The sequence below is a fragment of the Melozone crissalis genome, unplaced genomic scaffold, assembly GCF_028551555.1.
Source record: "Melozone crissalis strain CALT ecotype California unplaced genomic scaffold, PUWL_Pcris_2 ptg000005l_1, whole genome shotgun sequence".
NCBI lineage: Eukaryota > Metazoa > Chordata > Aves > Passeriformes > Passerellidae > Melozone > Melozone crissalis.
The window spans coordinates 17970687-17996277 of record NW_026535783.1 but is presented as its reverse complement, the minus strand read 5'-3'; the positions used below and the strand labels follow the sequence as shown (position 1 = coordinate 17996277).

Here is a 25591-nt window from a genome sequence, read left to right as displayed (position 1 = left end):
TTGATTTCTGCTGTTCTTCTTTCTCGGGAAAAAATAATTCCTGTGGGTTTTGTTTGCATTCTGTCTAGTCAGCAAGAGTTGATAATGGAGTATGGAAAAGATACAAACCAGAAGCGATTAAATGCAATTTTGTACCATTTAATTTAAAATAACACAGAGATCTGTACCAGTCAGCTGGAAAAGTAAACCACATGTATGGCATATGTAGTATAGCAAATTTTTTTCAGGGTTGTCCATTTTTGCTTCTTCAAGTACCTAAACATCTCCACACAAACAAGCATACGTACATACCTACATACATACATAATACACCAATCAGGAATTCAGCTGGAAATTTCTCATCCATTTTTAATATATTGTTGGTACAAATTTATATGAAAAATCACCAAGTTTTATATACATACTAACTTATTAAAAATCCATCTATTTTATTCGTGGTACTTGTAACAGAAAACGTATTCCAACACCTCGATGAGAACTTTGTTAAGGATTTGGGGTGGGCTTTTAAATTGGAATAGTAATATTGTTTAGATTGTTCCTAATTTCTAGTGATCTGGAAACACTTTTATTAATTTAAACAAAAAAATAGCAAGATTTTAGGGTCTTTTTCCTAAATCTTGCACTGAGATTACTTCTCTTACTATTTTCAGACCTTTGAGTTGACATCTAGGACAGCTCATGTGGAAACAACAGTCCTACCTGTGTGCCACCTAAAAATCATACAATGGAGGAAAATATTTTTTATTTTCTGAAGACACATCGGTCAGTGTAGGTGTTTACAACATGGAAAGATACTTTTATTATCTATTTATAAAGATTGGTGAGTCAAAGGGTCACTCTAATTTTAGCACTTCCTAGATTTTGACTTTGTAACTGCACCATTATTCTTTCGTACTTGTTTATCTGTCACATACAACAATCACAGTTTTGTAACCTCAAATAATTTGAAACTAACAGTCTTGGGTGATAGAATCAGTGATGGAGGTGAAATAATTTTTTCTTTGTTTTTTCGTGGCATCAAAGCATTCTGCAAATACTGCTAAAAAGAGGGTCTGCATTTTAATTGTCAAAAGGTGGGAGTTCTGTGTCATGCTGACAATAAATTTGGAGCAATACAAATTGTGTTTAACCACTAAGGCAAAGTGCAGGTTAAATGTAATTTGCTTTTAATCCAGGTGCTAGTCATTTGAAGAATACCCTTTGTCATACACAGCATTAAGGTGAATTAACTGCTGGGCTTCCTGGTGCTGCAGTGTCAAAAGGCCTCACATGCTATCACTTCCCTTCTTTGCACACAGACATTGTGCAATGCAACATGTTCTGATCAGACAACCTGATTTTATTTCTCTGAAGGCTTTTTGTAAATATAACTTTGGGCCTCAGGCCTGGGAATTCACCTGGTTGAAGGATGTGACGTTGTAAAAGCCTGTTTGACAGGTTCGCTTCACGTCTGCCTCACTAGCACACCAGGCACACCAAAAATTTCAAACAGGTACTAGAATTTGTTTGCAGTAGATCTCTGTTGCTTAGCAGAACACTTGCTCTTGGCATGACCCTACACAAATGATGCCTGCTGTGCATTTTAAGTTTTCACTAAGTGACAACTGAAGTTTGTTATGCAGAAATGGGCAACATGAAACCGGCCCTGCTGGCTTGCTCTTGGCACTGCCACCAGAGGACACTTGCCATGGGAATGTTTGAACCAGTGGTGTTTTCTTGTAGCAATTATTTATCATTGTTTCTGTAAGAATTTACTTCCAAGGAAAATATGAAGCTTGCAAAAGTTAAATTTGGAAAAGTGTTGAAAACAGTCTGGCCGAAAAGAGTATATTTTTGAATGAGAAGAGTGCCTACGTGGGAGATGGATTTAGGACTCACCATGCTTATCCTTCTCTGCTGCCTGGACTTCGCAATGCTGCCATATGTCCCTTCTCCCCCAGACAACAGGGGAAAGGGATTGAGAGAAGGGTCCCTGCGCAAGGATGCAGAGCCTGAGCGAAGTCGCTCCCCACAGAACGTTGCCCGGTGCTCAGCTGGGCAGGCGGTCCCGTCAGCCCACCATGAAAAGACAGCCCGTGCGGCTCCCTGCGCCCCCCTCAGCGCCCCGTGGGCCGCAGGCGGGGCCGCCCGCGCGATGACTGACAGCCGCCCTCGCCAATCAGCGGCCGCGCCGAAGGCAGGGATTTGCACGCGGCGCGGCGTTGCCGCGGTAACGGCGGCGCGCGGCTGCAGGGCGGGCGGTGCGGCCTGGCCGCCGCCACGTGAGCGCCTTCCCGCCCGCCCCGCCTCCCTGCCTGCGGAGCGGGCACGCCGGGCCCCGGGCGGCGGCAGCGCAGACACCCAGCCCCAGGGCGCATGAGGGAATTGTGATCCACGCGGAGGTAATAGGTGTCTAGGAGGACATGGAAAATTAGGTGCCATCCACGGCCTCGGGAGCCTTCGATGTGAATAAGCCCGTGAACTGTTCTTTTTCGGGCAGAGCGGTGGAAGATTGGTTGGGTGAGGAGGAACCATGCTTTTGCTTCTCTCCTGAAGTTCAGGCCACTCTTCTGCTTGGCCAACTGGCGCAGGGTCCTCTGAACTCACAACCCGGTTTTGCTGGTTTTCACCTGATTTCCCTGTGAAGATGGTACTGACATGCCTGGCCTGAGCCTCAGTCAGCCAGGGTTTAAATAATGCAGTCCTGTCTCCTGTCCTCATCCAAGGAAAACAGTGCTTTCCCCTGAGTACCAGATGGTGAGATTCCTGCAGAGGTCAGGGGCCCAGTTGTAAATAAGCAGAAAGGTCAATCAACAGAGATTTGTGTGACTTTGTACCCTTAGACCAGCTAGCTGGTAATACATTCACTTGTATTGGTACTTACTGTGAGGATAATGCATTTGTTCTCTGGAATTTGTTTCTGCAGAGGTTTGCCTGGCCTGGAAAAAATGGTGCGTGAACACTTACCCGGTTAGATGTTCTGACTTTTTGGTTCCCCACTCCTCATTTATGTGTGTGTTTTAAGGGGCAGGACAATACAACTGCGGTAGTCATGCTAACAATATGGACATTGAAAGGCAGAAATGTTATTCTCTGTAAAAGGCAGCCTTACCTGGCACATAATTGCTGATTGCCCTGTATAACAAATTATCTCAGTTCTGTTCCTAGAAAATATGTGGTACATAACAATAATGAAAAGGTTTAATAAAAAAGCCATTTTGTTTTGCTTTGTTTTGTTTTGTTTGGAAAGCACAACAGAAACAGAAAACTTTGCTCTCCAAGTGGTTTATCTTAAAGCTTACTGCAAAATGTGTTCCTAAGGTACTATAACAGAACTGATCTCCCAAGTCACAAACTAATACCATTTCCTTCATTACAAAGTAATATATTCTACTAAAATTTACTTTTTCTATCACCTTAACTTTGTAGGACATTGATCTCTAATAGAATGCACTGGCTTATAAACAGGTGAAATTATGGCTACACAGTAGGGAGCTCAGACATACCTCTTTTTAAGCTGCATCTGGGGATATTTCAGGCTTGTATTCCATATGTATTTTTGTTCGCACATGGAATTTAATCCTAAAGAATTATAAGACAGAAAACAGGACAATATGGACCAATGCTTCAAATACAAACTGAGAAAAAGATGCTCATTAAACATGACAAGTTACATGATCATCATAACCCAGGGGTACCAGGTAAAACTTGATGACCTTGAGGACCTTTATCCATCATGTCCTCTCACACCAGTTGTAAATCATTGTTGATTTAATCTGGAGGAGAAAAACAGTAATGTAGAAGAATGATGCTTTTAAGGTTTTTTACAAGCAAATCCTTCAGAGTGAGTGCTAAAGGGCTGTTAAGGCTCTTGATGGACATGATGAATGTTTTGACAGCCCTCCTACCACGCTGTTTTCCATAACAGATTTAGTAAGCAGCCCTTTCTTTTTTGTGTTACTACATCATGAGTGTTCTGCAAAGAATTAGGATGTGCTGCATTATTCATGCAACAATGAGTATTTAATAATGTCTTGTTAGGTTTTCCAGCATTTCACAAAATAATTGGAATGTCCAGAGTTTTGCTTTTCTAGACATTTTCCACTTAAGATAATTTCATCTGCTGCTCTAGATTCCCTCAGCTTCTCTTCTGCTCTTGTGGCTCTCTGCTCATTTAGTTTTCGTATTTTAGTAGCTGGCCCATCTTGCTGAGTTTAATAATTTCCGTGATAATCAGATTGTCTATCTGAGTATCCTGTTCATAACAAAAGTACCAAAAACCTTAGTTATGGAATCATTTATCAGAAGAAACAGTTTTTCTCCTATTCAGAAAAATCGGTCTGTTAAGATTGATTTTCACTGTAAAAGAAAAGAACATTTACCACTTTAGATTACTTTAGCCTGTATAATGTAACTGTATTGCTGCAGATTATTGGGAAAAATATCTTTCCATCACTGAATCACTTTACACTTGCAGGGAGAGGCTGTCAGCACATGTGCAGTGTCGTCCTCCTTTTGAGTTCCACTGCCTTGTGTCAGTTTGTACAAGCTGACATTCTTGGCTTCTATTCTTTTTGTTTCAGACTCATAACTGAATATGCATTTATCCATCCACCATTTTTTTCTCCCTAAGGATGACCCTACTATATTGAAATAATTGCATAGTCATCATCCAGATCCCTGGGGAGAAAAACCCCTGATTCTGTGCATGTGAGTTCCAGAAAATGAAATGCCGAACAAAGATAATTGAGCTGGAAAGCAGAGGTTGCTTACTTTGAGCTCTGTAGGCATGCTTCAGTGTCTGTTTTCTCTCATACTTGAGTGCTGTGGGCAGGGTTAACATACCCATTATTATCCATTATTTGATGCATATCTATTATCTAGGATTTGCAGGGTAAATATCAAAGATATGTGCTAGTAACTCAAGAGGATTAAGAATGTTATATATAAGTATCCCTGTTGTCACTCAGCTGGGAATATATATGCTGATTTTTGCAGAAGAATAAGTGTGGAGGCAGTAATGTTATTCCTTTACAATATGAGATGAGTGCATTAAATAATTGTGAGTAAAACAAAGGTAAATTTTACCCTCACCCTCAGTCGTATTGCATCGCTAAGAAAAATACAAAAACCAAGAACACTGTAGAGTCTAAAGGATATCTGAGATGTGAGACAATTGTGTTACTGAATTTTTAAAGTTTTTTGAATGTTAAAAGTATAAAAAATTACCCTTTTTTCACTAAAAATATTTCATTTTTTTCCCATGTATTTTAACTAGTAGCAGTCATAACTTCTTCATATAATGTTAGGATCTCATTCAAATCAAAGGAATTATTTCTTACATTTGGCAGAGGACATAATAACATGAAAGAACTACTGGATCTCTAGAAGCAGTCTCCAGCTTTCTCTGGTAATACCGTCACAAACTTACATAGAACTAATTAAGTAAAGTAGAACTAATTACTGCAAAATTGTATATAGGATCTTCTTAAATGCCAGGCATACCCTGGCTACTGTTGATACCAGGGACGTTTTGAGTGACCCATAAAGGTAGGTTTTAGGTAGAAAGGTAATCAGATTCAATGAAGGATCTGGTCATTTCACTGGTCAGAGGAAAACTGTGAAAAGCATTGACTAGGTTGATTGTCTCATTACAAAGAACACCTTAAACAGTTCTCTATAAGAGCTGTATAGCAACCTCTGGGATATGTATTTTTCCTTATCTTACACATGCAGACACAGGCTTAAAGATACCCACGATTTATTTCTCTCTTGTGTAAGTCATACAGGATACATCTTTGAGGAAACTTCCAGTTTTTTCTAACCAACACTTTAAACAGTGGGAAAAATGTTCACTAGAAGATTCCCAGACAGTTCTTGCCTGTTTGCAAATATCAGATCACAATGGCTTTTTAAGTTGGCCTGTTTGGTTTTGAGTATTCTTGTCCTGCCCTCCTGTCTGGCTGTATCCACTTTAGACAAAGGCATAACCACCACGGTCTGGGCTGCAGATCGCAGGGGAGAAAAGGTGTGTGTGCACCTGCTAGAACAAGCTGCACACTGGGATGCTTCTGAGTGTGCATTGCTCCTGAGACATTTAAGCCAGGCTGCTGTGATATTTGGTGTTACAAAGTCTTGAAGCTGATGGAAGTGACGTATATGCCAATATTTGTATGTTTGGAGCTTGCAGGTGGTTTCTTGAGAGAGGAGGATGCATAAAGACATGGATCATGCTCAGCTGTGAAAAGATGAAGCGTGTTGACATAGTAAACTTTGGTATTTATTTCCATAAAATAATAGATTATTCTTTTCACATGACTGAAGGAAATTATTTGTCTCTAGGACTAACCAAAGGCGATTCCTTCAGCCAGAAACTGTGGAGAGAATGTAGTGCTGAACTGGAAAAATGTGAGGTTTTTAATATGTGGTTAATTTGCTAAAAATATTGTTGGAAACATAAAAATGTTTTTTTCCTTTTATCTTGCAGTGAAAAACAGATCTAACAGTAAGATATTACAAATTGTCCAATATTTTTGTCCAGCTTATGTTTGAGTACTTTGTCTTAACGGATTTCTAAAATGATTTATAATTGAGCAATATAAAACATTAACACAAGAAAAAATAAAGCGTGAGATGCTGGTTAAATTTTGTTTGCTTTCCCTTAAAGAATAATGGGAAGCCTCATAGAAAACATTTTATTTGAAAAGAGCCTGAAGCAATGCTTTCTGGCACTCAACAGATGGTGTCATTTTGTCCTTTCTGACACCTTTTTTTATATGTAAATATAAAGAGAACCCATGAAAGTGGAGAAAAAAGACTTACTTTTATCTTGAGTGTAGAGTTAGGGGTCAGCCTTAGAAAATCCTGTGACTGGACTGATTCAGTATGGAGGTGCTAGAAAATCTAAATTTAATTTTCCTATTTTTCAGACTTCTTGTGTTATGCTTGGCAGATCACTTATTTAATATCTCTTATTTAATATCACTTATTTAATATCCTTTTATACTGAGTTTTCTCCTTTGTCTGTTTACAGAATCCAGCCCAAACCGAAAAACCAGGATCTCTGGGTACCCTTGTATAAGAAGCTTTTGCTTGTGGCTTCTCACTTAAAGCTATTTGAGACATTTCCAGTTGATATAACAGTACAGTTAGGTACTACAACTAACATCTTTTCTTTTAGGGTACTTGTGAATTTAATCCAGTGTACATAAATTACCCTTATTAAATGACCCACATAACAAAGTGGTGTCACAAACAGAAAGCTTTGGTTCCAAGCACTGCATGGTGGACAGGCAGAGTAAGTACACAACACTGAGTGTAGTATTGAACAAAGGGAAAACAAAGGGAAAACTCAGAGCAAAGTGGGGTTTTACATAAACGAGGGTACACACAACCAAGTGTTTTTGAATCCAAGATAATGGATGAACCAGTTCCATTCTGCAAGCTAAAATTAGTCTATTCTTTTTTTGGCGCTGACAATCTATGTGTAGCTGAGCTTCTGCCAGGCTTTTGTGTTTGCCACCAATTTGAACCCATATGTTTTCCTCTTCATTTATGTGTCTGTGTAGCCTTTCATCCTCTCCCTCCAGCAGATCAACCTATGCAGACATTCTTGTAACCCTATTTTGGGAGTCCTGATTTTTGTAAGCATTCTACAATTATAGACGACCTCTCCAAAGAGCCTCGTGGATTTAAGCCACTGTCACCTGAAGCAAGTACTCCATATAAATCCTTCTCAGCTTTATCAAGCACTTAAAAAAATAGCAAAGTATTTGGTTCCCACTGCATACTTTGCCTGTTTATGGTCTTCCTGGAAGTTGTCTCTGCTTTTAGATGAAGCCAAGCATGTCCAAGGGGATTTTTTTTTAATTGTCTCTGCTTTTAGATGGAGTCAAATATATCTAAGAGGTTCTTGGGGCACTTTTGACTTGTAAGCTTGAAAGCTCTGTGTTTATTTGGTGCAAGGATTTATCTTTCTGTGGTAGCAGATTAGAACAGTGACACTAAACCAGCCATATAGATTAAACAGAGTTTACAGTCTGATACAGCTACACATGGAAAGGCTGTGATACCAGTCAGCATCCATAAACTGTACAAAAACAGAATCCCCAAATTCTCACAGCTGTTCCAGTATTTTATCCATTGAATAAGCGTGGTTATGTCCTGGTAGTAGGAAGCTTCATGCAATGTGTTCTTCCGTAAGGTAAACTCTGTTTTTGTTATAGCTGGGAGGTCTCCGTGTGGAATTCTAGCTAAGTCAAAAGCAGTAGTGTTGCGGATTCATTGGAAACAGCCAGTTTAATCCCCCAGCTAACGCAAGTATGTTTTTTTCAATTCAGTCAAGGAATCCAGGCTTATAAAATGACTTTATAATGGTTTTTGAGGAATTGTTTACATGAGAGAATCAAGAGAGATGAAAAACAGAGAGGGTCGCTCTTCAGAAATGGGCTGCATACAGGAAATAGGAAACGTATGTGTCAACTTTGCTTCCAAGTTCCAACACTGACATGAAACAAGACGTAACGAAGGCTGTTTCAGGGAAAAAGTTTCCACTTCTATAGATTGAATCACACAGGGAGGTGAAGAGAAGGCAGCATAAGTGAAGCATTGTTAATAATGATGTTGTTTCAATTTCTGGCGTTGTTAATAATGCTATGGTGGCTGTTGTTGCAATAATGTTATTGTTGCAATTGATTAGGTGAAGTTCAAAAACTGTGTGCAAGAGTTCCCCTTCCCACTTCAGGACAAGAAAATGATAGAAGTATTGAGCTGCTTGCGCTCTCGTCATTCTGTTCTATATTGATTAGACTGAAGCCCTTGCTCTGATTCTAAACTATACATAGTATTTAATTTGCTTTTAATTACATTGAATTTCTCTGATAGTTGTAAGTGACGTCACTGCAGTTAATGAAATTGTTTTTAAGTGTTGTCCTCATTGGAATTACAGAGGAGAGAAATGTTTTCCCATAGCTGTATGAATGATCAACTGTGCCTTCCTGCTTTATTAAAACATACTGCAATGTTTTAAAAAGAAAAACACAAGAAAGTTTTATGTTTTGAATTGTTAAATCCCAGTCCTGATTTACTCCCACATCTTTACCACTGAGCCTGAGAGAAGATTTGAACTGCTCATATGCCTTTTCATTTCACACTGAATTTATAGGAAGTTTCCAAATAATAACAGTGAAATTGGCAGGAATAAATGTAGACCAAATTGTGTAATCCCCACAAGGAAGCATAATTCTCTTATGAAGTATTTACAATAGCAAGCTTGGAAATCCAACAATAGGTTATATTGTTAATAGATTGTTTATAGCATCTTTTATTGACTGATTCATTCCTAAGGGCAACAGATTTAGTCACCTAACATTCTTCATATGGCAGGCAGTTCAGCGTTCACTGTTGCTTTAAGAATCCTCTCAGGTATGAGAAAGTTTCTTTTTGACATAAATCAATAAATAGGACATAAATAGGACCTTGCAAAGTTCAGAAGTTCCCTGAAATGTTACTGAACTTTCTTATGCTCCCTTCCTGTGACCAGCCAATAACCCTTATCTCCCCTGCCTTCATGACCCTTTAATGTTTCCCTGGCTCTCCATTCCCTTCATCCTCCTAAAGAGCTTGGCTGTTTCCCAACTTGGATTCATCCAACAGGCCACCCTCCTTGGAAACACTCCCAGTCTTTCAAACAGCCTTGCAGTACAGTAGCCTAAATACCAGTTTGCACATTTAAATTTCACATACTGCTGAACCTGTTGATATCTGAACTAAAAATTCCAGTACTATAGTTCATTGTAACCATCAGGGTATATTATGTGCACCTGATACACCTGATAGCTTCAGACATGACAGGATACCACAGCCACACACTTCACCCTGTTTTTCAACTGACTGCAGTTATCTAATACAGTTTTGGATGAGGTGTTAACTTTGAATGCGCCAAGTATAATGGTCCTCAAAAATTTTATTTTTAACAGCCATAACATACTTGCTCACAGATTTGTTCCAGCACAAATCACAGACTGGGTCTGATAGTCTTCACATTTTCCAGTTTGCCTACAAATAAATACAAGCTTCACAGGAATTATCTGTAAAATAAGAAAGTATCCCAGTGTCACAGAAATATCCAGTTTTGTGAGTATTTAAGCAAGCAGTGTCAATGCAGCAATCTAAACATCTTTGTGTGCTGCACAAAAGGATGACTACTCACATGAACCTGGTGACAACTTGTTTTTTCACTGTTGCCCCTGTACTTAAGGTACCCCCTAGAATATTTGCAAGAGACTAGAATGAGCTCAGTTGCTTCTCAGTAACACAGACAAAGTTTAAGTTTGTCATCTCAAAATAATTGACAAAACAATGTCATTGCAGTTGGGTATAGTAAAAGTCAGCCTGGGGGTTTAGAGGTGGGACAGAGGAGGGTGAAAAGGCTGTTGAGTGGGAACAGAGTCTTGAATGGTGACATGGCAAAAAAGCAGTAAAAACATCCAGGTTGCAGCAGGGGAAGTGAACCAAGACATCAAGACAGCCAGTGTGGATATGTACGTGTATTATGAATCCCCCACAAGTTTGGAAGCATTGAGATAAAGTCTGGAATATTCAGTAAGGGCAACATGACTTCAGCCACGTATTTCTTCTGTCACAGATAAAGTAGATTGTCCTTGGCAGTTACCTATCTATGTGATGTGCTAGTTTGGTTTTTTATTTTACCATGCGATTAAAACAGTAGCCTCTGCAGTATATGTGTATGGTCTGAATTATATTTTCTAGTCTTTGGAGGAACAGCCCAAAATACTGTAAGAAATGAACATTTAAGGGATAAAGCACAAATTTATCTGTTTACAGGGATACACTGGACATTGAAAAACTGAAACATATTTAGTAATATCTGGAGACTGAACAAATGCAGTGCCCTTTCTCTCTCATCCAGCATGTACTTCAGCCCCCAAAGCACCTCAGTAAGCCTTATTAAGAAACCTGCTCCATTTCATTAATAAGAGTCTTGTACTAGGACAATCAAGATTGGTCAGAGAGTTTGTGACACCACAAGTGCTGAATTAAGGGACTAAATAATCTCCTTCAACCAACAGATTGACTGGGAACACTTTCCTTTCTTACTGTCCCTTTGTAGATTGAACATTGGCATCTCTCTAATGAGAAAGTTTTTCTTATGTCTCTGGATACAGGGAAATGATCTTTAAGTATTGACGTTGAAGACTGCCAGAAATACCAGTTATATCAGAAACTGAAAGTAAAGCATATTGGTTATACACCAAGCCACTTGCATGCCATCAGTTTCAGTTTGTGCAAACCCATCAAATTTAATGTCCATCATGATTTTACAATCCTGTGGGACCAGAATTTCAGATTTACATTGTTCAGCTGATTACTGCAGATAAGAATATATTTGATGTTATTTATCTGCTATTAAAAATATAACAGATTAGTAAGTTTAATTGTTCCTTGTGATAAAACCAGTGGTTGGTAACCTTAACTAGAGAGAATACATTTATTAATTTATACTAATTTCATTTGTTTCAGGGTTGTGTAGAACAAAAGACAAAAGAATAACACACAGAAATCCCCTTCTCTTCTGAAGCAGCCATAAGGTTCAGTGTTCCACCTTTGAAGTCCCTAATATATTTAGGCTGGTGAAAATGGATTAAGAAGATGTAGAATCATTCTGAATACCAGACTTTCCCAACCTCTTTATGTGTAGGAGAGACAGAAGTTTCCTGAAATGTGATACTCTTCAAGGAAACATATGTCAAGAAAAACAATGTGAACAAAACTTGTAGTAGTCTATCAAGTGCTGAAGAAGCCATTATTATCTCTAACACCTTGCCTTTAGAGCAAGTTTCATGATCTTATGTGCCAGATCTTCCCAGAATTTTTCCCGAAGTAGTACATCTAGGAATCTGGATCTCAGAAGAGGTAACCAGGCAATAATAACTGCAATAATGTCACAACAGTCAAATTCTTCAGACATGTCTCAAACACCAAGAAGACCTCCCTTCAAGGTATGCTATATCTGTGGCAGAGAATTTGGGTCACAATCTATTGCTATACATGAACCTAAGTGCCTGGAGAAGTGGCGTATTGAGAACAATCAGCTACCAAAGCACCTTAGAAGGCCAGAGCCCAAGAAACCTGAGGCCCTTACTGGTTCTGGTTCCTATACACTTGCAGATGAAAATGAAGCAGCTTATTATAGTGCTCAAGCCCAGCTGGTGCCCTGTAGAAAGTGTGGCCGAACCTTTTTTCCTGACCGTCTCCCTGTGCACGAAAGGTGCTGCAAAGGAGGCGGCAGTGGTGCGAGGCTCCCAAGCGCTGCTGCTAGTAAATCTGGTAAAGCACCAAGATCTGGACCTGGCCCAGCAAGTGGTATTCAACCTGAGGCCCATCAAGGAGCAAGCAGGGCTGCACCAGCTGTGTCAGACCAGGTAAATTGCTAACCATGTGCTGGATGAAAGGGTGTGCATGCATCTTGATGCTTGGCACTCCAGGGGAGATTGGCTTGCCATCAAATTTAAAATCACTTTTCTTCAGAAGAAGCTTTTAACTGCATGCAAATTGTTCTCTGCTAAATAGAGGATAAAGAAAAGGGAAATACTGGGAAGGGACTAAGGGAAACTACTTATTCCTATTTATTTTGATTTTCTTTTTGAATGGGAGTAGTTGGGTTCTCTGTTGAGAGTTTAAGAGTTATATCCCCAAGAGGGACCATTGCTTGATTTAGTTCCCTAGGAGATTCTATTGAGCAGATCAGGCAAGGTTTGGATGTCATATGTTTTAGGAGATGTTAGGTGTTTTTCTTTAGTTAACATGAAATGCAATGTTTCATTGTCCTGCAAGCATCCAGCGCTTCAAAACATGATTTTCATATTCTACTGTTATTCTTAACCTTGGCATGCAACATCAGTTTACTGAGGACTGCATGTTCAAAGGCAGCAGTTCTGGGTATAACAACAACAAAATAAATAAGACTGCACATTTTTTTCCACTGAATTTGATTCAGGATCCAAGAATAAAGAAGCTGATTCACATTATCCAAAAGCTACACAGAGTTTTGGAAAATTGGATATTTTTTTTGCATTTGTTTCTGCACAAGCTGTCCTTTGGCCAGGAGTTTTGTAAGATAGTTGTCTAAATTTAGGCCCAGTGTCCAAATTAAATGGCCTTTTTTTTTTTTTTAATGCGGGCGGCAATCCTGATTGCCTACATTTCTTTCGAAAATGGGATTTAGATCTCTCAGTCACCAAAGGAATGCAATGCTATGCAGAGCATTTCTTAAGATGCTTTAGAAGGCAAAGTGTGCAACATGTCAGTTTACCAGCTGCTGAGTAAAATTAAGATAATAGCATTACCCTAGCTCACATGAGATTAAAGACTTCAGGAGTCCTTCTTTATTATGCTCTATGAGGCCACTAATTGATATATTTTGGTGAATATATTTATTATGCTCTATGAGGCCACTGATTGATACATTTTGGAAAGCTGATATATATTTGGCAAATTTGCTTTTATCAGCAAATTTTACATTATCCACAAGCAGTTCAAAGTGCTACACAGCTGCATTTATAGTTGTAAGAAAAGTGATGCTGTTTATACTACATTGTGCTCTTTCCCAAAGAACTGTCATTGCTCTGAAGGTGATTGTTCAATGAAAGGTATGGCTGTGAAGCAGAGAGTTTAATCTATCACACATAATTCTGTAGATTATAAAAGAGAGGGTGAGGGCAATTTTCTATAATTATGGCCCCATAAAAAAAAAAAAGTTTAGAGTGTGGTTTGGCACTGACAGTGACCTGTAAAAAAAGTTACCCTCTTGCACAACATATCTGCTCCCCTTGTGGATTCATTCACATCTGCTGACTTGTTGAACAACAACATTATTGCCACCTTTTACTTCTGTGAGCTCTGCAGAGCCAAAATGAAATCTGTTCAAATCTGTTCTTCCTTCTGTGTGAACAACAGGTTTCCTCATTTACTTTCAAGCAGTTACAATTCATCAGTTGCAGCAGAACTAATGAGGCTGTAGAGCTTGCAGTTTGTAATTGACTTTGAAGGACTTTATTATTAACAATGACTTTCAGGAAGAGATAATGGATTTTACATCTCTTGAGGTCTATCCTTTAGTTCAGAATTATGCATTAAAGGCATGTGATGGGAAGATTGAAAGAAATATCCTGTGATCCAAGGGGTTCCTCTGGACTTGCAGACAACTTATAAGAAGCTGTCAAAGGAAGCCACTTTCCTGTAGATTTAAATTCTCTGTGAGAGAATCTTCATTTCCAGTTGAACATTTTGAAAGGTGTGGAAAACACACATTGAAGGATGTGGAAAAGCATTAGGCATATGGAATAACTGCAGATTAATTATGAACAGGGACAAGGTCTGAGTCTCCACTAAAGTCTTCCTCTTTTTCCAGCATATGGTTTTCATTTTGCTCACCTTACCAGCTACTCAGCTGTTTATTAATACTGTTATAAAATAGTGCTTCACTAGTGGTGGAGTGAAATGGCTACTGTTCTGGTCCTGGCTGGAAAGCATTTGGGGCAGTCCCTCTCTCATCTAACAGACTTGCTCACTGTGACAGTGAATTATTTAATTACTTGCGTAAAGTCCTGATTCAGCAGAACATCAGAGGAAAGCAATAACTGAAAAAAAACCCACCCAGCCCTTATATATTTAGGAGAATTAGTGTTACTGTTAAATAAATTTATGCAGTAAAAGATGCCCTAAATGAAAAACCTGGATTTTCCTTATTTTCAAAATAAAGTTCTGACTGATTTAGTCGTATACCATGTAAAGTGCATTTTAACTTTACAACTGCAAGTACTTCTCCCTGTATGCCTCTGCCTGTATGCCCTGGAGTTCTCTGCCCTTCAGCAAGTGTGGCATCAACTAGGCCAGTATCATTACTGACAAACTCTTTCTCAGTTCTGCATTAAATGTCTTTGAGGTGGAGACTGAACACCCTCTGTAAGCTCTCTTCCAGTACCTGTCCTGGCGCTCAGAATCAATGAACACATCTGAGTTAATCATGTCTGACTGTGTAGAATAACAGCAATTGCTTAGAGACTTTCAAGGGTCACATCAGCTCAGAAATTCTGCTTTGGATTCTGCTGTGATACCCCAAAAAATTGGAACCGGTGTCTGCAGCTACTGAAACTCAGACTTGCACTAAAACAGAGTCTGTGTTCTATTGTAGAACACAGACTCTGTTTTAGTGCAAGTCATAGACAAAAATATGTGATATGTGTAAGTGAGCACCAATAACTTGCTGTGTGTATATGAGTTACGGGGTTTTTGACAATAGATAACGCTGATCTTAAAAGCCTATTAGATGGTGCTGCCATCTGCTGTTTTCTTCTTATCTGGTTAACTACCTGAAAAGATTTCACTGATGTTCCTTTGCTGAATTGTAATGCATTTTAACACAATGTAAATCTTTAAAATTTGTGTAGCAAGAACTTTGATGTTGTATTTTACTCTAGCTAAAACCATGTAGCATCTTGGTAAAGGGAAGGCTTCTTCAGGTGCAGTATAATTCTAATGAAGTTGGAAAGTCAATGAGCTTTTTTGCCTCATTGCAGTGGTTTTGAATATCTTCCTAGAGAATACTGACAAATAAATTTGCAAATATAGAAAGTTAGATGAGAATAGACAGTGAATGGGTGGTTTGAATGAAGCTTACTGAGTATTATCATTGGGAATGTGTCCTTCCTTCCTTTGCTTGTACATGGGTGCGCCATTCATTGTACTGACATACTCAATTTAAAAAAAACACATCAGGAGCAAAATGGGATATTTCATGCTTCCAGTGGAGTAATATTTTTAATTGTATGCATAATCTTGCAGAATTACCTTGCTGCTCAAGGCATGTGATCCTAACATGAGTGCTGTTGTAGGCTGTGAAGTGCAGCTTTCGATAGTCATGAGATAGTCACCATATACCTTGTCCATGATCCTTATGCAAAATGTCTTTTACTTGGCTGAGAGGAATGTGTGGAAAGGGTTGCTTTCATGCAATAGACTGCTGCTACTAAGTGCTTGCACCATTCTTTTCCTGAGCCTCTAATCCATGGGCAGTTCAAGTCTATGACACGAGCTCCATCCCAGAGCAGGATGCCCCCCCTCTTCCCATTAAAATAAATGGATAATTAAACAAATAAGAAGGGAAGAGGTGTGTGCAGTCCTGGATGATAAATATTTATGTAGGGAAGTCTGGGATTCAGTCTTATTGTGTGTACTTAAGAAGAAATAAAAAGCTTTGTGCAGTATGGAAGGATTTGACCTCATGTAACACCGTAACAGCAGCCTGGGGCTAACCTTAAGTAATGTCAGGTCTATTGAAAATACATAGTTGCATAGCCCTCTGAACTAAATAACTTCATTCATAGTCACGCAGACATACTTAGCAGTCTTGGAGTAAAAAAGAAAATACTGAGACACCAGAGGAAAGCCTAACTACTCTGTTAGGTATTTGTAGGTATTTTTATAATAACACATATCCTCAGGAACAGACCTTCCCTACAACCCTTTTTGAAAGTTAAAAACAAAGCAGTGAACAGACAGCCTAGCCACTGGCCTGTGAGTAGTTTGGGTTGGAAAATTGTGGTGTTTCCAAAAATAGTTTAGTTTCAAACTGCAGGCCTCCAGATGTTATATTTGGGATAGACACACTGAAAACAAAAAGAAATGAAGGGTAAATATCATCAGCTGTAGAAATTCCAAGTAAAGCTTATCATAACTTGGATTCCACAGTTAAAAAAAGAAAAATCTGTTACTACCAATTGTTAGGCTAATCTCTTTCAGGTTTTAAACACGTGTGCAGAGAACAATTTGTGTATATAATTGTATGTGTGGTGATGGGTCAATCTCAGTATTTTTCGGCAATGAAAATAATTCTACCCTAAGAGTGATCTGATTTCTTTTAATTAATTCTGCTTTCTCCTGTTGTTTCTGTACCATTTTTAATTGTGGAAATTGCAAAAGACAGACATTTCTACTTGAAAAAATTTCTGCATTTGCACTAGGATTTCTTTTTCTTATTATGTTACCATAGAAGAGTCCCTACAATCTGAATATAAATAAATTGTTCTTTCCTAGTTTGTAGCCAATAAGTAACTATTTAAATGAATGGCAGGAACCCAGCTAATGAGAACTCATGGGGAAAGTGTGTTCCCAATGATTTTACACCTAACATTTTTTAAGAAACCGTTTCTAAAATAGTACCCTCAGCAGGAATGCACACTAAAAAGAGTTCTCTGACCTCAGGAGTTTAGATTATAGTTTCCTTATCTAAAGTTCTCCAGAGCCTACAAATAAATGTATAGTGTCTTTAGAAGACTTTGTATCTGGACCCAGAGTCTTACTTTAAAATCAGACAAGTTCTAGCTCACAACTTGAAGTAAAGAAGTAACTGAAATTTGATAATGGAAAGTTATAAGATGTTTTTAAAATAGCTGTTGCTGTATTCATCTAAAAAATAGGAGAAGAAGGCTGTATTTTTACATATATTAGAAAATTTGCTTATATAAAATACTGTGTTATCAAAGATAGCAAGGAAATTCCATTTGTAAGTCAAGAGGATGAAAATGTCCTCGGAGAGCCCGTCTTTTCAAGACATTGTGAGAACTTTCCAGATGAAGTCCAACTTTTCCCGGAAGAAATACACTTTATGGAGTAGTATTTCTTTCATGTAAGTGAGATTACATGTGTGATACAGGAAGGCAATCTTATGCAGATTGTTCACTAATGACATTTTCAGACTGTAACATAAATACAAGAAGAACTGCCCAGAATTTCGTGAACAAATTGATGGGCTGACAGAAAGAGTCATAAATACGGGAACAGGTTATGCTTTGTCTTACACAGCAGCAGAGGAAAAAATGAAACCCCCATCACTCTTGTTTGAGTGAGAAAGGTTTCCTGTATTTGGTCTGGCATGGCTGTCCGTCTAACTTGAGGAGGGCAGGGATAGCTCATCTCTTACTGGTATTCTGCAGTCAGAAGTGTAGGAAGTGCTGGCAGTTGTGAGACCCATCTGTGTGCCTCAGAGTTCTTCCCTGCAGCATGTTTTTATCCTACTTCCTGAGCACGGCTGGTGCTGACACCACGCCTAGCCCAAGACCCGCCTAAGGACACAGCTGAGTCCATAATCTGCAATACCACAGTAATTATACATTTTTCAGCCTTAGATTATGTATTTGTGAGGTTTGGGGTTGAGGAAACTTTTTCTTCTGTTGTTGAGCTGTTTTCCTCTGAGAACAAAAGCAGATCTTCAGTGTGGAAACAATGACTTGCTTAGAGTCCAGTTCTGCCCTTGCTGCAGTCACTGGCAAAGTTCACACTAAGGCCTTTGGGATAAACAAACAGCAGTTTCTTTTTTGCCCCTCATCCTGAAATATCCTGGCTTGGTTCTAATCTTTGAAGGCCAAGAATTCCACCAGATAACTAATCTGTGTCAAAAGTGAGGTAAAGAACCACAATCATCTCTTGGGAGAGCTGCCCTCGCTGTCCTGCTTAAGAGAGATACTAAGGCTGGACACAGTGCTTTGAGCTGTGTTCTGGTAGAAGATGGAGTCTTTCTGTTATTGTACTAGACATCAAGAGTTCAGCTGATGAAGCTTCCGTTGCTGCTTTCCATTTTACGTCTGATTTGTAAGTAAAAAATGGCTTCAACCATTTAAGATGAATGCTGCATTGTAACCTGATGAAGCAGAGGTGTTGTTTCTGCATGTGAAGACTTAGCATTTTCAAGAACTTTCAGTTACGAAAATCAAAGAGACAAAACTTAACACAGTTAAGTATAGATTAGTCCCACACATCAGTCATCCCAGCATCTGCAAAAGAAATCTGCCTGTTCCAGGTGCCCACTTAATGAGGCAATATCTCTTACAAGCCTCAGGACTGATTCCCAGCAAAACCAGACTGAAAAAAACAGTTACACAGATTTCACAGATAACACATTCCTTATCTACATGATTGCTTCCATACAAAGTCATTCTGATTCAAAGTGAATATTGAAAATTATATTTATTTTTCTTCATGGTTGTTATTTGCAGGCAAAAGTGATAAGACGGCCGCCAACAGTGATTTGCTACATATGTGGCCGTGAGTATGGAACAAAATCTATTAGTATACATGAGCCACAATGCCTGAAAAAATGGCACCAGGAGAATGAAAACCTCCCCAAGCACTTGAGAAGGCCAGAACCCAAAAAACCTGAAGTCAGGACTGTGCAAGGTAAGCTACAGACTAAATTATGAGAGATGAGCAAAAAATTGTGAGGAATTAAAAAAATATTTTAAAGCCATAGGTAAACAGTTTGCAAGTACTTTGTTCTCCTGTGTACTGTCAAGATCTTGTTTTAAGCTTTCCCTCTGCTTCACAGAAGGAAACCTTATAATAAAGTCTTGAAAGTAAAAGTAGTCATTATCTATGGAACATGGCTCCTGGGACATTCCCCTCCATGTGCCAATGTGTCCTGAATCAAAACACAAATAGATTAGCAACCTGCTTCACAGCTACACTACTACTTTTTGACTTCTTTTAACACAGGCACGTCTTAAAATGAGCAAAAACATCCAAGAATAACGAGCAGACATGACACAGAACCATTAAAATAAAATATCCTCAGGCAACATAGGTGTAGATACTTCAGCCAGATTCTTCTACAGTCAACAGCCCATATTGATGCCTTTTTATTTACAAGTCTGAGAAGCTTTCATTGTGAGACACTGTAATATAAACACAGTGGAGAAATGCATATATGTAGTACAAACTAAACAATTAATTTTTGCCAATTTTACATGTTTGTTCAGTGGGTTCTGTTTCCTAAGGTTCCACTTCTTCAAATCAATGAACACTGATGATCCCCAGCATCCCCACAGATGGGTTGTCATATGTATCTGAGGGTCATATGTTCCCTCTAGGATGTAAAGGAGTTCCTATACATGCTTTGCCTGGAAGCTCTTCCCAGGACTTCCCACTCCCACATAAAGTTATTTCACCTTTCTTGCTGGATGCTTTCCCTGGCCCTGCCAGCTGGTCTGAGCTACTTTGGGCCAAGTTTGGACCACTTCCTCACAGGCATTTAATTCACACACACTTTTTTTTTTAAATTCCCCACAATTTCCCTCAGCTTCCCAAAATGTCTGGAAAAGTAGACAAAGTCTCCTACAACTCACTTGTGAAAGAGTCATACACCAGATCAGTTTACAGCAGTACAAAGAAATATGTCCTCAGAAGACATGCAGAAGAGAGCAGGATCACTGAGAACACTAACCAGATGTTCAAAATAATAATCAAAGTTGAAGTAATATAAAATCGGAACTCGGTTAACAGATGCCAAGTGGCATACTTGAATCTGCAGTAGAAGATGTGTTCAAAAGACATCTTCATTGTATTTGCCTTTTAAGATGTTAAGCACTTTTTAATTATTACACATTGTGTGGTAAAACAGATGGAGAAAATGAGAATTCCATGTGAAAGAGGGGGATGCAAAAAGGCAAATCAGGTTATTTTGAAATACACTATTCTTATTTTAAAGGAGTGAAAGCAGAAAGACAACCACTCTTTGAGAAAACAATCTAGCAGAAGGCTCCCAGATATGAATCAGAAAGTTGTCTCATTTACTCAATGAGTCATATCACAGGCGCCTCCAATCTCCTGTGAGGTGTGTGCCCACGGTTCCTCTGGGGATACTGACCTGCTTCCAGCATCTGTCCCTAAATGCCTGCTGATGCAAGCCTGATCTGTTCTGTAGCTTGAGCTAAAACTGTTGTTCCCCCTGCAGCTGCCTCATATTCCTGGCCTTGAGAAAATAAGCTGTGTTGTTCTTTTTCCATAAGACTTACTCTTGGTCATGTGGTAAATGCTATAACTGACCTTCAGACCACATGCATGTACTGCATGTCTCACAGTTTCTTAGCTCAGGAGGGAGGGATTACCCCTGTTGTTGAATGAAATAGACAATGTTCAAAAAAAGCTCAGAAATATTAACTGCTTTCATAAAACTTTTTATAACTTACATAAATCTTTTTCTGAAAACTCGAGTGCCACGGGAAGACAACCACTGCCCTCATTACACAGTGTTTTGTTTGTGGAATGCCTAACACATGCCTGCAAGGAGAAAGTCATCTCTCTTTCTCCCTCTCCTCTTTTTTTTTTTTTTTTAATATTCCATAAACTTTCCAAAGTACAGAAAATACACATTCATTTCCTGCAAGCAGAGGGGATATTTGTCTCAGCCAAGAAAAGAAACACTACTTGATTGCTCTTCTAACAAAAAGAACATTAGGAACAGGCATATTAAGAGATCTAAGGCTTATTGTGGTTATGTGAACCACTGGATATGATTCATATTAAAATTGTATGGGCCGTTAATGAAGAGCTCTATCATGTGCCAATGACAGAAACCATGAAATATTTTTAAATGCAAAAATCCTTTTCTTTCAAAAATTGTCCACTGCTAACAGTTCAAAGAAAAAAAACAGATTTTAAAATCTTTTTCTATATTGTCATACCAAATAAGAAGGGTGAAGCAAATAGTCTTTAATTTGAGCCATATAGACTTTGTAGACCTTTTTGTGCATGCACTTCAAATGAAAATCCTTAAGATCTAAATCCAGGTATTAAGCAACCTGCCTGGCCTTTTTGCAAATCAGTTTGAAACAACACTATGTGAAAATCCATTTCGAAAGGAAAGTCCATTTCAAGATGAAAGTAAACAAGATTTTTTTTTTTTACCCAAATTAAATCTTGAAAACACATCTGAGTGTTTGAAGAATGCTTCCGAGTTTTCACAGCAGTCATTCTTCCCACAGTGGAAAATAATTGAGGGTAGGGCTGGATTAGTGTTTAGATGACAATAGATGCATCACTGCAATGACTTCACAGGAAGTTGTGGCTTTAAAGTACTGTAGTTTTTGTCTGTAAGGTTTTAGGCTTATCTAAGATTTACTCTACTTTTTAAGTATAACTTACATGGACTCTAACAGGAAGAAAATTGGGCCCCTTGTCCAGAGCAGTACAAAGAAGCATATTCTCAAGTACGATATGCTCCCACCCATAGCCATGGTCAGATAACACATGCTTGTTAAACAGAGCTTGAAGCAAAGCCAAAAAGTGAATTTGCTGATAATAGTACCTATGCAAAGATGTTAATAATTAGCTGAGAATGCAGATCATAACACACAGCATGATGTTTTCTCTGTACTCTCATACAATACAAAATTATTCAGTTTGAAGTTAATTTAATTCAACCCTTGGGACAAAAAACAGTCTTTTTAATATACTTTTTACTCTTTTGCTTCTTTCTTTTCTTTTTCATTTGCAAAAGCAATATGGTTTGGTTAAACTGAAAGGCTCAGTCAACAGGTATTTCCTGAAAATATTTTCCATAAAGAGTTGAATGTGGGTCTCCAGAATGAAAGCTGATACTTTCTTTTTCTAATTTTCCAGCCAAAGGTTTCTATGATCTTGATGCTCTAAATGAGGCTGCCTGGACCAGTGCCCAAGCCCAGCTAGTTCCATGTGATATTTGCGGGCGTACTTTTCTTCCAGACAGACTGATCGTCCACCAGAGGTCCTGTAAACCAAAACCTGCAAAGTGAAGCGGATGTAACACACATGCATACAAATGCACGTCTGCTCACACAGACACAGACAGACAGACACACATTTATCCTAAGCTAAATAAAGCATGTGTGTGTAAGTGTGTGCACATGAATACACACACATGCACCCATGCCTTTCAAGACAAACCATGAGAGAAATAAAATTCATCTGGAGAGACATGGTCACCAAAACTTTATTGTGTAATGATATCATGTGCTTCAAAAGTCTCCAGAGTAAAAATCAGCCGTTGCTACTAAAGCGTAAAGTCAAATAGAGAAAATTACTTCATTGAAAACAAAATTTCGCTTCTCCTCTTTCCAAGACTCTCTGGTTGGTGTAAAGATCTTTAGCCGAACTTGACTAACCAGAGAAATCATGTAGCTCCTTTAAGTTTGTTCATTTTTGTTTGGGTTTTTCAGTTTTTGGGGGTTTTTTTGTTTGGAGCACTCCAGTGTTCACATTCACGTGTAACTGCATCTTATGAAGCTCTTGACTGCTACAAGTGAAACCTTTTCATGTAAAGGGATCCACTCATGTGGTAGAAGCAGACAGGCTTTTTGTAAAAAAACACCCAGAAGTGCCCTCTTTTTGTTTAAGAATTAGGCTGACCATGTGATTTATCCTCAGCTCAGTAAACTCTTCATGTAAAAAAATTTATAAGTCGGGGAAGCACATGAACTTTGTAAAATAAAACATTTTAATGTCAAGACAAAATGATCATGGTGTGCCAGATGGCTGGCATAAAATACCACCCTGCCCTCTGTACCAATTGTGGCCATAACAGAGCCAGTGCTGACTGGAAGAATGGGTATAAGAAAGCCATGGGGAAGGTGTTTGAAGGTGCTATTTTGAAAAATGCTGTTACCTTATGTAGAGGAATGAGTGCCAAAACACATCAGTATAGGAATAGGCTAAACACATGAAGGAAGCAATACTCCTTTTACAAGGTACAGCAGAGAGCAATTATTATTTTACTTACTCTGAAGCCTTTTATTAAGTGATGAGGTTATTCTAAAGGTATGACAAAATCCAGTACAAGTTGTGAACTAGCAATCTAGGCTTCCTGATATCATGAAAGAAACTGTACATCATGTATGGGCTTAAGGCCTCGAGTTGTCTGTTATGTATTATGTGATTGATGTGACTTTTCTTGGAGCATTCACACTTACTATTGTACTTACAAATCAGAGGAAGTGAGTGCTTTCATACACACTAAAATGAAATATGGGTACCAACAACTTTTCCAAGCAATCAAGCTGTGTGATTTGTGGAGTAAGTGAAACAAGCAGCAATATCTTTGTTCTGTTATTAGAGAAATGCTCCTGACTCCAGCCCTGGCAGGCTGTTAATTCAGACTGGAAAAGTACCAGCATTCTTTGGTGAAAATAATTTCCAAAACAATCAATGGTACCTCAGCAGCCCTTTCATCTTTGGAATGAGGATTGTATAGTCTGAAGATAGATATCTTCAGGAGTCAAAGGTTCAGGTTTTTTTTTTTCCAGTTCTACAGAACAAAGCTGTGTAAACCCTGCAGATCTGTTGTTAGTGTCTCCAGCGTAAGAAGAGGTGCTGTCGGAGCTGGACCAGTGCCACCCCTCCTTCTTTTGGCTGGGAGAAGGCATGTGGCCTGAGGACAGAAGAGTGGGGGCACTAGTTTGTGATTGCTAGACTGGCTCCTAGGAGCTGCTGGCTGGCAACATATACTGCGAGCTCCTGAGGTCACACCAAGGGCTGGCCCACTGACAAGCGGTTTGGTAATTGGAGGATTATGGATATCATACAATCTCACCTTTGCGTCCCCTCTTGCTCTTCTTGGAATACTTTCTTTTCTTAGACACAAAAGGCATTTTTTGGTTACATCTGCCTTATTGGGTCACTGAGATTCACTACATCCACTTCCAGAGCAAAAACATATTTTAAAGAAAGTAAGCCTTTGCAGAGTCACTGCAATGTTTGCCATTAAAAATTCAGCTCTGCCTCTTGGTGGAATTCATATATTGGAGTCCCTGTGTAATTCTGAAAGTTGGACTTAGTGTCTTGATGGTTCTAAATCTGTCCGAGATTTCACCCAGAACATGTTTTCTGTGTTTCATTGTCAGCTCTACACTTGGATATATTTTGGTTTCTGGAATTTTTTCTCAAAAAGCAGTAAAATCTGTCTGATGAGCTGAACGTTTATGAACAATAAAAAAGTACCAATATTAAGTGCATGTTGTGTCTTATCCAGAAATACTATTGTAGGGGAACTCCTGAAGCTATAAGCCTAGAGTATGTTTTCCACATCATCTTTTAAAACGGGAAATGAGGATCTGTCAAATTAAGAGCTGTCTCCGCTAGCTGGTGATTGCTGCTGAGTTCTGAACTCAATGTGGGATTTGAGAAATGGTGAGCCTTACCACTCACAGAGTAAAGTCAGCATTGGGCTGTGAGGGCTGATGGTGAGACCAGAGCGTGCAGAAGCTCAGCTGGAGCCAACAGCCCTTGGAAAGATCTCAAGGGTTGTAGCATTCCCTTCCCTCCACAACTTCATGCGAACAGTGATTTCCAAAATATGTAGAAATATAAAAATCACTGACATAGGAGTGCATATTGTTCCGTTTCAGACGTCACTCACATCCCAAGGTTACTCTGTCACAAGCTTTTCTGCTGAGCTCACCAGTGCTGGTGTGTTTGCTGACGATGACAGTGAGGTCAAAGCAAGCTTTGTTTACTGGGAGAAGCACTGAGAATGCGTTCATGGCTTGCTCCCAGCAGAGTTAAAATGAGATCTTATGAGCATTACAATTATTGCTTGGCATGTATAATTTTGACTTTTTTTGCAGGAGAGGAAAAGGAAATGAGAAATTGAGCCACTTTGCTTCCTTTGTTTCCGTACTTTAGTGATTTGTCATTTAACCTTATCTCATTCACTGTTGGCTCAATGTTATTTCCAGCTGAATCCCATGTTTCCTACTGCCACAGCACATTTAAAGAGCTGAAAAAT

At 38.9% G+C, this 25591-nt stretch overlaps 1 protein-coding gene across 1 annotated transcript; it reads left to right on the top strand.

The window, feature by feature from the left end:
• Positions 1-1912: 1912 nt before the first annotated feature.
• Positions 1913-22604, top strand: LOC128943128 (zinc finger protein 474). Its single transcript, XM_054285955.1, is given in 5 exon segments — positions 1913-2209; positions 11737-11913; positions 11952-12422; positions 19053-19233; positions 22453-22604. Coding segments are annotated over 5 exon segments (1278 nt in total).
• Positions 22605-25591: the final 2987 nt, after the last annotated feature.